Source organism: Arachis ipaensis, chromosome B5 (genome assembly GCF_059453495.1).
Source record: "Arachis ipaensis isolate K30076 ecotype BB chromosome B5, ASM5945349v1, whole genome shotgun sequence".
NCBI classification, from domain to species: Eukaryota; Viridiplantae; Streptophyta; class Magnoliopsida; order Fabales; family Fabaceae; genus Arachis; species Arachis ipaensis.
The window spans coordinates 79,624,116-79,639,260 of NC_142440.1; the positions used below are offsets into that span (position 1 = coordinate 79,624,116).

At 39.2% G+C, this 15,145-nt stretch overlaps 1 protein-coding gene and 1 non-coding gene across 2 annotated transcripts; one reads left to right on the forward strand and one right to left on the reverse strand.

Annotated features, from left to right (window-relative positions):
• Window positions 1–998: 998 nt before the first annotated feature.
• On the reverse strand, window positions 999–15,069 carry LOC107640734 (uncharacterized). Its single transcript, XM_088487080.1, has 4 exons — window positions 14,451–15,069; window positions 13,303–13,369; window positions 1,235–1,292; window positions 999–1,139 (listed from the first exon to the last, which is right to left on the reverse strand). Exons 1-4 carry the CDS (start codon window positions 15,067–15,069, stop codon window positions 999–1,001), a joined length of 885 nt encoding a protein of 294 aa, XP_088343206.1.
• On the forward strand, window positions 8,647–8,750 carry LOC148564724 (small nucleolar RNA R71). The gene has a single exon (XR_015885233.1). It is a non-coding gene; the product is annotated as a small nucleolar RNA R71 (small nucleolar RNA).
• Window positions 15,070–15,145: the final 76 nt, after the last annotated feature.

Below are 15,145 nucleotides of genomic sequence, written 5' to 3' on the forward strand. Positions count from 1 at the left end.
TTCATTTGTCGGTTTCGACCCGCACCCGACGCAATCCGACCCTCCAAGTCAGATAAGGCCTTCCCAGAACTTAATCCCAGATTAAGTACCGCATACCCTCTACTAAGTGCTCTCGACTTGCAGGGCTGGTATTTGCTCAGGTCTCAATATACCGCAGGTATGCAAGTCAGGCCTCTACCAAGCATTCAGCTTGCAGGGCTAGTACTACTCTACCGCAGCCTGTCTGGGAAGCAACATCTCAATACGGGCGTCCCCGCACAACATTCACAAGCATTGCTCGAAGGCTCATAATTCACATATAACCATACTTTCCATCATTTAGCAATCATCATAAATCAAGCATTACAACATCACAGAAAGCTCATTTTATAATTCTCTATTTACTCTGTAAGGTCAGGTACACAGCTATATCACTTTTAACTCCTTTTCTTTTTAACTTAAACACAGGTTTCAAAATCTTGTTTCTTTACCTCATATACCTCTATATCTTCTCTTATACCTCTTCTTAGGTGTTTAGTAAAGGAAATTAGAGAATTCTGGACTCAAATCTGCCTTCCTGAGCCTTTCAGGGAAAACTGTCTTTTTATCAATATTTTATTATTATTAATAAAATAATATTATTATTAAAATAATATTATTAATAAAAAAATATATTAATATTTTATTATTAAAATAATAATATTTTATTTAACTTTCAAAAATTGCATTTTGACCCCCGAACTTCTTGGAAATTGCACTTTAACTCCTATAACTTTTAATATTTGCACATTAGCCCCTCAACTTTTGATTAATTAATTTTCAACCCCAAACTTTTTAATAATTGCATTTTGACCCCAAAACTCCTTGAATACACGTTTTCATGTTTTTCCAAAAACCAAAAACATTTTTTATTTCAAAAGTTCATCAGATTTCTGCTTGATTTTCAGCTAGTTTTTCAATCTTTTCGGAAACCGATTTGAATCCAATTTTTATCAAACCAAAGAGAAACTTTTCAGCCATCAAATACACATCAAATAAGCATCAAAAATCATGATTTTCATGGCTGGAATGTCACGTTTTCCAGCAGCACCAACAGCCACTTCAAAACCATCATAAACATGATTTTCAAGCATTAAACAACAAGTTTCCATGATCAAACCCTCACACATACACCCAAAATTAAATCTCAAGCAACAAGATCTGGTTTAACACTTCAAGAACACAGCCAATCATTGATTAATTTACCAAACCTTACCTCCTTTGCTGCTGTCTGAGATTGCACCAAAAACAAGCTTCCAGAAGCACTGTTACGCCTATTTTAACATCAAAAACAACTTTAGAATCTTATGAACCATGAAGGCTGAAGCTTCATGATGATGAAAAGAAGGTTTTCCTCACCTTAACGTAACTAGAAATCCCGTTTTCTTGGAGCTTTTGGTGATTGAATAAGAGATCCTAAGAGAAAACATGAAGAAAACATCATTAACTTAAGGAACCACCATGGCCGAATCTTCAAGGAGAAGGAGCAGCCTTCATACCTTGATTTACTCCATGAAAGGTGACATAGAAATGAAGAGGAGGAAGAGGTGAACACTTTGGTAAGATTAGATTTTTGATAGGGGTTTCGGTTTGAGAAAGAACGGAGAAAGTAGCTCAGGTGTTCATGGAAGCTTCATGGTTTTCTTTCATGGTGTTCTAAGCTTTTCCAAGAACAAAAATGATAGCCAAGCTGTCCTAGGGAGGCCGTGGCTTTTGGATGATGATTATACAAAAGTTACTTGTCAAAATATCTCAGAAAAGGATAATTACTAAAGCTAGATGTATTAGAACTTAAGTAATTACACTACTAATGGATAAACATTAATTTACTTAGTGTAAATGACACTAGTAACTGGATAATCATAAGAATAAAAGATATATGATGAAGCATTAGCAGTGCTAAGTTCATCTAAGAATGCCGGTATTATCCGTTACCGGTAGATTTCAAGCTCAGTTATTATATTATTAAGCATAGATCAACATTAATCACAGTAGAGAAGATAATAATATAATATTCTGAATAAAATAATAATATATGAATATTATATTAATATAATTTTTCTCTCGAAATTTGTGACCGGCTCGTCACATAGAGACTAACCACGGAAATCAGAATTTTGAAATTCGGGCCCGAAGTGGCTAAAAAATGCAACTCTTCGCGACGTGCCTACTTAGATTAGGAGAGGTGTCCTGTGCAATCAAGCTGCTGACTCAGCAGCTTGATGACGCAGCACCTGTGCAGTGGAGGTGCTTATATGCATAGAAATTCCTAAAAATTCTGTAAAAATTCCGTTTGATCCCGAAAAAGTGCCGTTTCTTCGGGGCTAGGCCGTTACACGCTGTGCGCGTATGCGTCGAAGGCCACACGTGACTTTTAAATGGCGGGAAAGTAAATAACAGAAAAGTAAATGCTAGAAATAAGAGCTGAATGTAAATGACGGAAAGTAAATTGCAGAATCTTAAATGGGGATGGGTAATTGCTCATAAAAGTAAATGACAGATATTAAAGAGAATGGGTAAGATCAGAAATGGGGAGTTCATTGGGCTTAGGAGATGTTGCATTCTCCGGATCAATTTCATTTTCATCTCTTCCTCAATCAATGCACTCATTGATCTTCTTGGCAATCTTAAGTGATTGAATTACAATTTCTTGTAATTCAATCTCTCAAATCTTGATCAATAGCCAATTTCTTGGTCAATTGCTCATGAGAAAAGATGAAGTATGGTCACTGATTATACCACATGCATTTCCCAAATCAAGTGTTGAGAGGATTATAGTCACATATCCATCCAAACCCAATTTGGTCCAGCATGAGAAAGCATTTCTAGCATGATCTCTTCATTCCTCTTTCAAGGTTCAGAAGAAATCCAAGTATGAATAGCTTCTTTTCCAAGATAACTACCCAATTGGATGAAGATCGAAAGCTTTCAAGTAAAATCAAGAGAAAAGATAGAAGAAGAATAATGAAAACTAGTATTGACCATCAAATTACAACAGAGCTCCCTAACCCAATGAAAGGGGTTTAGTTGTTCATAGCTCTGGAAAATGAAAACAAAGATGGAGAATACATGATGAAACTAGAAGTGCAGAGAAAGTAAATACAGAGAGTAATTCTATGCCCAGCGGCTCCCTATAATTTCCTACCCTATTTAATTCAAAGCTACTCCTATATATACTACTCTTCTGTTCTTCTAGTTGGCTCTTCAAGTCTTGGGTATGGGCCTTTGGATCTTGAGTTTGAAGCAGTTCTCTTCTTCATTGGGCTTGGCTTTACTTGCAGAGAGAAAGTGTGAAGTGGGCAGAGACTTTAGCTCAGGACGTTAGTGGTATTAACGTTCAGTGAAAATATGGGTTCGAGAACGTTAGTGACAATCACCTTTTTCACTAACGTTCCTCACCCAAGTAAGAGCCACGTTAACTTCAACGTTAGTGGCACAAACGTTGCCACTAACGTTGCCCCTTTATCCTTCGCACACGTTATTGGGACTCACCTTTCCCAATAACATTGAGAAATCTCCCCTTTCCCTACGTTAGAGTCCACGTTAACTTAGTTAACGTGGCTCTTTTAACGTAGGCTTGCCAACCTTCGAGAACGTTAGTGACACTTACCATTGTCACTAACGTTCCAATGTGCCCCTATTTCTCACGTTAGAGTCCATGTTAACTAGGTTAACGTGGCTTCTAACGTGGCCATGCTAGCCATCTCCAACGTTAGTGACAAAGTTGAGTGTCACTAACATTGGCTCAACATTCTCTTATCCACGTTAGCTTCCACATTAACTAAGTTAACGTGGGAATTAACGTGGCTCATGGTGGCATGTGTGGGCTCCTTCCAACGTTAGTGACAATCTTGGGTGTCAGTAACGTTGGCGTCACCTCCCTTCTTCACGTTAACTTCCACGTTAACTAAGTTAACGTGGCTTATTGGGGCTTGTGTGGGTTCCTTCCAACGTTAGTGACAATGGTCGACCACCTTGTTTCCTCACGTTAGCTTCCACGTTAACTAGGTTAACGTGGGAGTTAACGTGGCTTAATGTGACTTGGCCAACATTAGTGATATTGTTGAATGTCACTAACATTGGCTTCCCCCCTTTCTTCTTAACGTTAGAGGCCACGTTAACTATGTTAATGTGGTGACTAACGTGGCCACTTATGAGCTTGATCCAACGTTAGTGATAATGTTAAGTGTTACTAACGTTGGCTCCATTTTCTTTCTTCCACGTTAGAGTTCACGTTAACTTAGTTAACGTGACTCTTAACGTGGGCAATGATGGCTTCGACAGCGTTATTGGCAATTACTTTTCTCATTAACTTTGCAAGTTACTCCCATTCCACGTTAGTGTTAATGTTAGTGTAACTAACGTAGCCACTAATGTGGTTCTTCTTTGCTTCCTTTGTCCTGAAATCAAGCAATAAAGTGCATCAAAGTTCTAGTCCAAGTCATGGGAAATGCAACATCCAATTTATCATTAAATTCATGCAAAATCCTCATGAAATCATGTAAATTGCACAATGCATGCTTGAATCAAGATGTAAGTGAATATCTACCCAAAACTAGCTTATTTCCTAAGGAAATGCATGATACTACCCTAAAAACAGTAAAGAAAAGGACAATGAAACTGGCCAAAATGCCCTGGCATCACAACACCAAACTTAAAGCTTGCTTATCCCTAAGCAAGTACTGGAACAAGAGAATGATGAATGGAACGCCAAGAGAAATGAGTCATTCTTGTGGAAGTCATGTCCCTGGTTTTATGGTGGTTTCATGCATAGCAACTTAGGTTCATTCCTGGCTCTCAGACCTTTATCATGTCCTAGAATACTCACTGTGATTGCATCCCATGAGACTTTTATTCATTGATCCTTTTGTTGTTATTTCAGGGCTTATTTTTGTTCTTAAGCTAAGTGCTATGTAAGGGGGCAACTCTTTAAAATAAGCTTTCGGCCAACACTCCCGAACCAGTTGGTTCAAGGTGCTAGGTGATGAAGCACGCCTAAGGACTTACTTGCTCAAGTCTCTCCCCCATACATACACACCACAGGCACATAGTTTATTTATTTTCTTTTCTTGAGACCTTGGTGTCCAGCACCTCTTTGGGTTATTAATGTTCTGTATTGAGGGTTACTCTTGATAGTGGACTTTCAGCTGATAATCTCGAGTTAGTTAACCCAAGTTACCAAGTGATAAGGCACCCCTAAGAGCTTATTCATCCAAGTAGATCCCTCACACAGGAGCACCACAGACACATGCCTCAAGATTAAAACCATTGGTGCCTAGCCTTATTGCTTACTCTTTTTCTTTTATTTTTCAACCTTTATTGTTCTTTCCCTTTTTCTTATTAGGATCTTCTTATTTAGCTAGTCTCATGAGGTATTTTTCAAGCACAGTATTCATGACAGATAGTTGTCCTCCCACCTTCTGGTTGAACCAACTTAGCTAACTTATGACTATACCATAAACTCATGAACTTACTCCATAGTATGAACTCCTCTCTGGTCTTTAAAAACACTCATTCTCTTTTCATTTAAATCAAAGGGACAAGCATACAAATAAGCAAAGTAAGGGTGCAGTGACATAAAGACCAGCAAACATAGACCTTTTCAACAAAACTTAAAAGACAGAATTTAAAATTGTTTAAACTAACATGGAAGCAAGTTCTATTTCATACAAGATCTTCCTTATTTAAAGCATAGAGAAAGATGGACCAAAGGAGGAACTTCACCACCTTTTACTCATGTGGTTGCCCATGCTCTCCTCCTTGCTTGTCCTCCTTGTGTCCCTCTTGATTGCTTGTACTCCCATTTTCTTTACTTTTTCCAATCAGCTTCTTCTAGAAACCACCATCTTCCATCTTCTTCTTGAGTGTTTCCTTCTACTGTTTCACCTTCCTCTCTTCTTGTTCTACAAAATCTTTTTGGACCTCATCATATGTAGGGATGGCATAGTGTAGATGATGCATATTACTAGACATGTAGTTCCACTTGGCTTGAGTGTTTACGTTGAACTCTTCCCTATGTAGTTGCCGTCCTTCATTAAGTACAGTGAACTCATTGAATGCTTTCATCTGAGCTATTTGCCGCTGATTGAGTTCCTGCAAATGCTTATCTTGATGTTCTTGCCTCTCAGTAACTTGGTGGATGGCTTGAGTGAGCTGGGAGTATTGTTCCTGTTGCTGCTCCATTTGTTGTTTCTGCCACTCTTCTTGTTGGCTCATCCAGTTGGACTGAAGGTTTAGTATTTGCTCTTGTCCTTCCATATGTCTCATCCCCAAATCTTCAATGGCTTTTAGAAGGTGATTCATATTCAAGTCGGCTGTTAAGAATGCTCTTCTTGTTGATATTCTTCCTGATGAGACTCCTCTTGGTGAGCTCCTTCTTTTGCTTTCAGTTTCCCTATTTGTGGCCTTCTTTGTTGCTGAGCAGGTGTAGTATAGGCCATACACTGGGTTGTCATTAGCCTCCCAGGGTTCACCCAGTCTGGATTGTTATCCTCAAAGACCACCTTGGCCTTTTTGCATAATCTGAAAATGGTGCTGGGGTACCAAAGTCTGGCACCTGATTCAAGCTTCTCAGCTGAATCTTGAATTCCTTCAGCTATAAGTTCATGCACATTGATTTCTCCACCTTGTACTAGGCAATGTACCATAGTTTCTCGATTAATATTAACCTCTGAATTATTTGCAGCTGGGAGGATAGACCTCCTCACGAGTTCAAACCACCCCTTTGGTACCTTCTTCTTTGTCCCTTTTGATGTTGCCTTGCTCTTGGTGACTTCTTCTTCTAAGGAAATTTTGTTGTTGTCTTCACATGTCTCTGGTGGTTTAGGTTCCTCCAGCTTTTCCTTGAGTTGTGACAACTGCTTATTTCCTTGTTCATCAACCCAGGGCTTTCCCAGATGGGCTGGTTGTGCTTCAGTGCTTGCTTCCTCTGTCAGCATCTCATTATGATCTTTGCTTGGTTCTTTGTTCTCTTGGTCTGCTTCTTGTGAGAGTTTGAAGACATTAAAGCTGAGTCGTTCATCATGGATCCTTAATATTAGCTCCCCTCGCTCCACATCTATGAGTGCTCTGGCTGTAGCTAGGAATGGTCTTCCCAATATGATTAGGTGAGTGTGACTCTCTTCCATGTCCAAGATGACAAAGTCTGTCGGAAGAAAGTATTTCCCAACCTTTAACAACACATTTTCCACCACCCCTATTGCTTGTTTTTGAGTTTTGTTAGCCAGTCTGATGACTACATCTGTGGGCAATATCTCATTGATCTGCAGCCTCTTCACCAGGGATAAGGGCATTAAGTTGATGCTTGCTCTTAAATCGCAGAGTGCTCTATCAAACATTGTTTCCCCCATGGCACAGGGGACATGAAAACTCCCTGGATCTTTTCTTTTTGTAGGCAGCTGTGGTTGAATGAGGGTACTGCACTCCTTGTTCATCACTATAGTTTGGCCTCCCTTGAGTGAGCTTTTGCTGGGAAGCAGCTGCTTCATATACTTGATGTATGCAGGCATTTGTTGAATAGTCTTGATGAATGGTATGTTGACATGCAGAGATGCAAACAAATCAAGAAACCTTGAGTATATTCTCTTCTCCACAGCACCATTGAGCAGTTGGGGAAAAGGTGCATAGAGTCTCAGCAGCTCCTGTTGTGAGATTTCTGGTTCTTGATGATCTTTTTCCTTCTTCTCTACTGAGGTATCTTCAGGTTGTTCTGACAGCTTGCTTGGCTTGTCCTCAGTCTCCTTATCACTTATAGTGACCATATTGCAATCTTCCCATCTTACTTTCTTTGTTTCACCTCTCGGATTCTTCTTTGTGTCACTTGGGAATCCATCTGTGGGTTTGAGAATTTGCTCAGAGAGATACCCCACTTGAGATTCCAACCTCTTGATTGTGTCGATCTGGTTCTTGAAACTGGCTCGCACTTCCTCTTTGAACACCTTGTTGTCTTGAATCTCCTTGCCTATGCCTTCAAGTAGATTCTCAATCCTTGAGAGTTTGTCATCAAATGATTGTAGATTGTAATTAGAGGTGGAAGGATGAGGTAAGTTATTTTGGTTTTGATGTGGATGTGGAGAGGTGTTGTTATTGGGGTGTTGATATGGTCTAGATGTGAAGTGTTGGTGGCTTGCATTGTTGGGATTTGGGCGTCTTTGATCAAGGCTTTGGTCTTGTTGATTTCCCCACCCAAAGTTTGGGTGATTCCTCCATCCAGGGTTGTAGGTCTTGGAGTATGGATCATGGTTTTGCCTAGGTGAATTCCCAATGTAGTTGACTTGCTCCTGACTTCCCTCTGCTTCTTCATTTACTCCTTCTTGGGTTGTTGATGAAGTGGTGATTGCTGCTACTTGGTTCTTCTCCATCTTCTTGGTGAGGTCAGCCAGCTGCTGGGTAATGAGCTTGTTTCGGGCCAGCAGAGCATCTACATTGTTTAGCTCCATCACTCCTCTCGTGTTCCCTCTTTCGGAAGCATAGAAGTAGTCATTCTCTACTACAGTTTCAATGACATCTATGGCTTCCTCAATGGTCTTCTTCTTGTTCAAAGATCCTCTGGATGAATGGTCTACTGCCTTCTTTGATTCATAAGAGAGCCCTTCATAGAAAATGTGCAGCTGCACCCATTCGTTGAACATGTTAGGTGGACACCTCCTTGTTAGGTCTTTAAACCTCTCCCATGCTTCATATAGAGTCTCACCATCTTGTTGCCTGAATGTTTGGACCTCAGCTCTCAGCCTATTGATTCGTTGAGGAGGGTAAAATCTTGCTAAGAATTTGTTCACCACATCCTCCCAGGTTGTCAAGCTCTCCCTTGGGAAAGACTTCAGCCACTTGGCTGCCTTATCCTTGAGTGAGAATGGAAATAAGAGCAATCTATAGGCGTCAGGATGAACACCATTAGACTTCACTGTGTCACAAATTCTCAGGAAGGTGGTCAAATGTTGATTGGGGTCCTCTTGGACACTCCCTCCGAACAAATAGTTGTTCTGAATAAGGGTGATGAGCTGTGGTTTTAGTTCAAAATTGTTGGCGTGGATGGTTGGCTTTTGAATGCAACTTCCACAGTTTCCTGGGTTTAGATTGATGTAAGAGCCTAAAACTCTTCTATCCTCCCCAGCATGATTTGCTCGTCCTCTTCTGCCATAGTTGTGAGCCTCTTCTTCATGATGGTTTTCCATGTTTTCTTCCATGTTTAGTTCAAAGTATTCCTCCTCTTCCTCAGCACCAACTACTCTTTTTCCTCTTGCTTCCCTTCTTAATCTCAAGAAGGTCCTCTCAGGTTCAGAATCAAAGGAAGTTGAAGCTCCGCTTCTTCTCCCTGTCATACAACCAACAAGTACAAGCAAGGAAAATAGATGCAGAAAGTATTTCTGTCAGAATTACTGTTAGTGTGAGTGATGCAATATATCAAACAGTTAGTGGGTTAGTGAAATGAATGGTAAATAACAAAGAAAAAGTAGGGGGAAGGGAAGAAATTAACTAAAACAGAAAGTAAATGACTCAAACAGAAAATTAAATCAAATAAAAAATAAAATGCTCAATCTAGTTATCTTCCAATTTAATCATTGTTGATGCACAATCAATCCCCGGCAACGGTGCCATAAACTTGATGCACGGAAAACTTGTCTCATAACAAATTTCCTTCGGCAAGTGTACCGAATTTGTCGTCAAGTAAAAACTCACAATAGAGTGAGGTCGAATCCCACAAGGATTGATTGATCAAGCAACTTTAATTAGAGCAATGTTCTAGTTGAGCGAATCAGAATTTGAGTTGAGAATTGTAGAAAATTAAATGGTGGGAAAGTAAATAACAGAAAAGTAAATGCTAGAAATAAGAGCTGAATGTAAATGACGGAAAGTAAATTGCAGAATCTTAAATGGGGATGGGTAATTGCTCATAAAAGTAAATGACAGATATTAAAGAGAATAGGTAAGATCAGAAATGGGGAGTTCATTGGGCTTAGGAGATGTTGCATTCTCCGGATCAATTTCATTTTCATCTCTTCCTCAATCAATGCACTCATTGATCTCCTTGGCAATGTTAAGTGATTGAATTACAATTTCTTGTAATTCAATCTCTCAAATCTTGATCAATAGCCAATTCCTTGGTCAATTGCTCATGAGAAGAGATGAAGTATGGTCATTGATTATACCACATGCATTTCTCAAATCAAGTGTTGAGAGGATTATAGTCACATATCCATCCAAATCTAATTTCGTCCAGCATGAGAAAGCATTTCTAGCATGATCTCTTCATTCCTCTTTCAAGGTTCAGAAGAGATCCAAGTATGAATAGCTTCTTTTCCAAGATAACTACCCAATTGGATGAAGATCAAAAGCTTTCAAGTAAAATCAAGAGAAAAGATAGAAGAAGAATAATGAAAACTAGTATTGATCCATCAAATTACAACAGAGCTCCCTAACCCAATGAAAAGGGTTTAGTTGTTCATAGCTCTGGAAAATAAAAACAAAGATGGAGAATACATGATGAAACTAGAAGTGCAGAGAAAGTAAATACAGAGAGTAATTCTATGCCCAGAGGCTCCCTATAATTTCCTACCCTATTTAATTTAAAGCTACTCCTATATATACTACTCTTCTGTTCTTCTAGTTGGCTCTTCAAGTCTTGGGTATGGGCCTTTGGATCTTGAGTTTGAAGCAGTTCTCTTCTTCATTGGGCTTGACTTTACTTGCAGAGAGAAAGTGTGAAGTGGGCAGAGACTTTAGCTCAGGACGTTAGTGGTGTTAACGTTCAGTGAAAATATGGGTTTGAGAACGTTAGTGACAATCACCTTTTTCACTAACGTTCCTCACCCAAGTAAGAGCCACATTAACTTCAACGTTAGTGGCACAAACGTTGCCACTAACGTTGCCCCTTTATCCTTCGCACACGTTATTGGGACTCACCTTTCCCAATAACGTTGAGAAATCTCCCCCTTCCCTACGTTAGAGTCCACGTTAACTTAGTTAACGTGGCTCTTTTAACGTAGGCTTGCCAACCTTCGAGAACGTTAGTGACACTTACCATTGTCACTAACGTTCCAATATGCCCCTATTTCTCACGTTAGAGTCCACGTTAACTAGGTTAACATGGCTTCTAACGTGGCCATGCTAGCCATCTCCAACGTTAGTGACAAAGTTGAGTGTCACTAACGTTGGCTCAACATTCCCTTATCCACGTTAACTAAGTTAACGTGGGAGTTAACGTGGCTCATGGTGGCATGTGTGGGCTCCTTCCAACATTAGTGACAATGTTGGGTGTCACTAACGTTGGCGTCACCTCCCTTCTTCACGTTAACTTCCACGTTAACTAAGTTAACGTGGGAGTTAACATGGCTTATTGGGGCTTGTGTGGGTTCCTTCCAACGTTAGTGACAATGTTTGGTGTCACTAACGTTGTCGACCACCTTGTTTCCTCACGTTAGCTTCCACGTTAACTAGGTTAACGTGGGAGTTAACGTGGCTTAATGTGACTTGGCCAACATTAGTGATAATGTTCAATGTCACTAACGTTGGCTTCCCCGCTTTCTTCTTAACGTTAGAGGCCACGTTAACTAAGTTAACGTGGTGACTAACGTGGCCACTTATGAGCTTGGTCCAACGTTAGTGATAATGTTAAGTGTCACTAACGTTGGCTCCATTTCCTTTCTTCCACGTTAGAGTTCACGTTAACTTAGTTAACGTGACTCTTAACGTGGGCAATGATGGCTTCGAGAGTGTTATTGGCAATTACTTTTCTCATTAACTTTGCAAGTTACTCCCATTCCACGTTAGTGTTAACGTTAGTGTAACTAACGTAGCCACTAATGTGGTTCTTTTTTGCTTCCTTTGTCCTGAAATCAAGCAATAAAGTGCATCAAAGTTCTAGTCCAAGTCATGGGAAATGCAACATCCAATTTATCATTAAATTCATGCAAAATCCTCATGAAATCATGTAAATTGCACAATGCATGCTTGAATCAAGATGTAAGTGAATATCTACCCAAAACTAGCTTATTTCCTAAGGAAATGCATGATACTACCCTAAAAACAGTAAAGGAAATGTCAGTGAAACTGGCCAAAATGCCCTGGCATTAGTAATTTATGGTAATTGTGTTTCTTTTAATTGTTGTTATTAATTCCTTGCAATATTTGTTGTTAGATTTCATTGTTGTTGCCAATTTACTTTGCTTTTCTTTTGTGCCCTCCAAGTATTTGATGAAATGCTTGGTTGGATTTTAGTATAGATTTTGTTCCCCTTGGCCTAGGTGGAGTAATTAGTGACGCTTGAGTTATCTAATGCCTTTGTTGATTGATAATTAGAAGTTGCTAATTGATTTGGATACCACTAAAGCTAGTCTTTCCTTTAGGAGTTGGCTAGGACTTGGGGAATCAAGTTAATTCATCCACTTGATTTTCCCCCATGATTAGAGGTTAACTAAATGGTAGCAATGGTCAATTCTCATCTCAATTGAGGAAGGTAACTAGGATAAGACTTCTAGTTCTCATATCTTGCCAAGACCTTTGTAGTTGTTAGTTTATTTTCATTGCCATTTACATTTAATGTCTAAAATCTCAAAAAAAAAAAAAAACCCAAACATACCTCATAACCAATAATAAGACACTTTATCGCAATTTCTAGGCAGAACGACCTAAGGTTTAAATACTTTGGTTTATAGATTTTAGGGGTTTGTACTTGTGACAAACAAAATTTTTGTAGGAAAGGATTATTGTTGGTTTAGAAACTATACTTTACAACGAGACTTCATTAGTGAAATTCTAAACCGTCAAGAATCCGTTCATCAAAATGGCATCCGCACAGGTTGAAATTTTTCCTTAGATATGTGCGTGCACAAGCTGTGCTAGCGCTGCAAACAGAACGCATTTTCCTGCCTGTGCGTGTGCACAAGTGTGTGCGTCCGCACAGATCAAAATTTTCGCAGATGGTGCGTCCGCACAAGGCTATGCGTGCGCACATATCAGAAATCATAAAATTCCGTAACTTTGTAGAATTTCAGATTTTTAACACCAACTTTGAATGATCATACCTCCCTCTACAAAATTCCAAATTTTACAAACTTTGTATCAATTTAAATGGTTTTCAAATATCTTTAATTCTAAAAAAATCTCATCAAATTTTGAAAACTGAGGCATAAGTTATGATCGAACAAAGTTCACCAAAAACCCAATTTTACCAAACTTCACAATTTCCATAATTTCTTATTATACCCATACCAAACCATACCAAACCATTCAAAACTCTACTTTTCATCAAAATTTATCTATTTTATCATAATACACCAACCTTACCACATTTTCCTTCTCATTTCGTTACTCTCAACTCCAACATCAACTATATAACACATGATCAAATCACCTTCAAACTTACCATTTCATAAATCTTAGCACTACAATAATCATAATGAACCAACTTCTAATCCATACAATCATTCAACATCATCATATCATTGGAAATCATCATAATTGAACCCAACATTTATCAACTTATCATGAATCATCATTCATCAACATTTAACACACCAACAATCATTTTAATTCAAACCTATCCTATTGGTCACTAGCCTAAGTGTCCATGAATATTATATACAACATAGAGGAAACCAAAACCATACCTTAGCCGATTCCTTATATGCACCAAAACTCCAATTTAGCACCAATGAGCTCTCAACCAAAATCCAATCACCAATGCAACTCCAACAAGCACCAACAAGCTCCAAACATACAAAAATCAAGCTATATCCATATAAATCACCACAAATCAAACTAGGGTTCCAATTAAACATAAATTCACAAGCGTTTAATGGCTCTTACCTTTTCCAACAGATTTAGATGTCAAAACCCAAGGCTCTAAGAACCAAAATTTTTGAGAGAAGAATAGAAAGGATTTCGTGGTTACCTCTCCAGTTTCTTGTATGGGTTTTGTAGAGCTCTTCACAAGGAACGCATAGCTGCAAACGATGCGGCGATCGGAGCTCTCTAGCTCAAGATATGAGCTTTGGAAGATTGACATGAATAGTGCTCAATCTCTTCTCCTCTCCTTCTTTCAATTTCTGATGGGTGTGTTTAAGTGTGTTTGTGCTGATTGGTTCATTAATTGAGCCTTTTATATGTTGGGCTTGGGCCCAACTTGGGCCCGGTCTAACCCGTTAGCGTTTTTAGCCCGTTTGGCCTAACTTCGGGTCAAACCTTTAAAATTAACGCTCGGTTTTCCATTTCGAATATTTTTCTAAGTTTTTTACGGTTTTTCGTAGAAGACACATTTTCTGACTCAGAAAGACCTACCGAGTCCAAATATCACCTTTAAATCCTCAAATTCTCACTCTAGCTTTTCAGAATCTAATTTGGGCAATATTAATTACATAATTAGCCAGTTATTAGTTGTGGTTCTTACATTCTCCCCACCAAATAAGAAATTTTGCCCTCAAAATTTGAATTACCTGAGAAAAGCTTGGGGTAATCCTTTTGAATCTCGGACTCTAATTTCCAAGTGTGCTCTTCTACTACTGCTCGCTCCCAAGCAACTTTAACCAATGAAACATCATTTCCTCGCAGCTTCTTTACATTAGTGTCATCGATCCTCACTGGCGTTACTTGGAAAGTCAAGTTCTCTTTCAACTCGACCGATTCAGGCTCCAACACATGAGCCGCATCCGACGTGTACTTACGGAGCTGTGACACATTGAATACGTCATGCAAGTTAGATAGATGAGGTGGCAAAGCGACTTGATACGCCACCGGCCCGAATCGCCTTAAAATTTCAAACGGTCCTATATATCTTGGGTTCAACTTCTTGGTTTTGATTGCTCTTCCAATCCCAGTTGTCGGTGTAACCCTAAGGAATATGTGCTCCCCCATTTCAAACTCTAACTGTTTCCTTCTCTGATCCGCATAACTCTTCTGTCGACTTTGAGCAGTTAGAATCTTTGCACGAATCTTCTTAATGTTCTCAGTAGTCTCTACTATTACATCAGGACCCAAAACGCTTATTTCACCGGATTCATACCAACAAAGTGGAGACTGGTACTTTTGTCCATACAAGGCCTCATACGGAGCCATCCTAATGCTCGCATGAAAGCTATTGTTGTATGCAAATTCCACCAATGGCATGTAATGATCCCAACTTTTGGGTTGA

What these genes read in the sequence shown, in the direction of transcription:
- LOC107640734 (XM_088487080.1), bottom strand. Translation starts at nt 15,069, where the DNA reads ATGGCTCCGTATGAGGCCTTGTATGGACAAAAGTACCAGTCTCCACTT. An exon ending in TTACCCCAAGCTTTTCTCAG is followed by an intron (nt 13,370 to 14,450) that starts GTAATTCAAATT and finishes GTAAGTTTGAAG; the next exon opens with GTGATTTGATCATGTGTTAT. An exon ending in GAAATGAGAAGGAAAATGTG is followed by an intron (nt 1,293 to 13,302) that starts GTAAGGTTGGTG and finishes ATGTTAAAATAG; the next exon opens with GCGTAACAGTGCTTCTGGAA.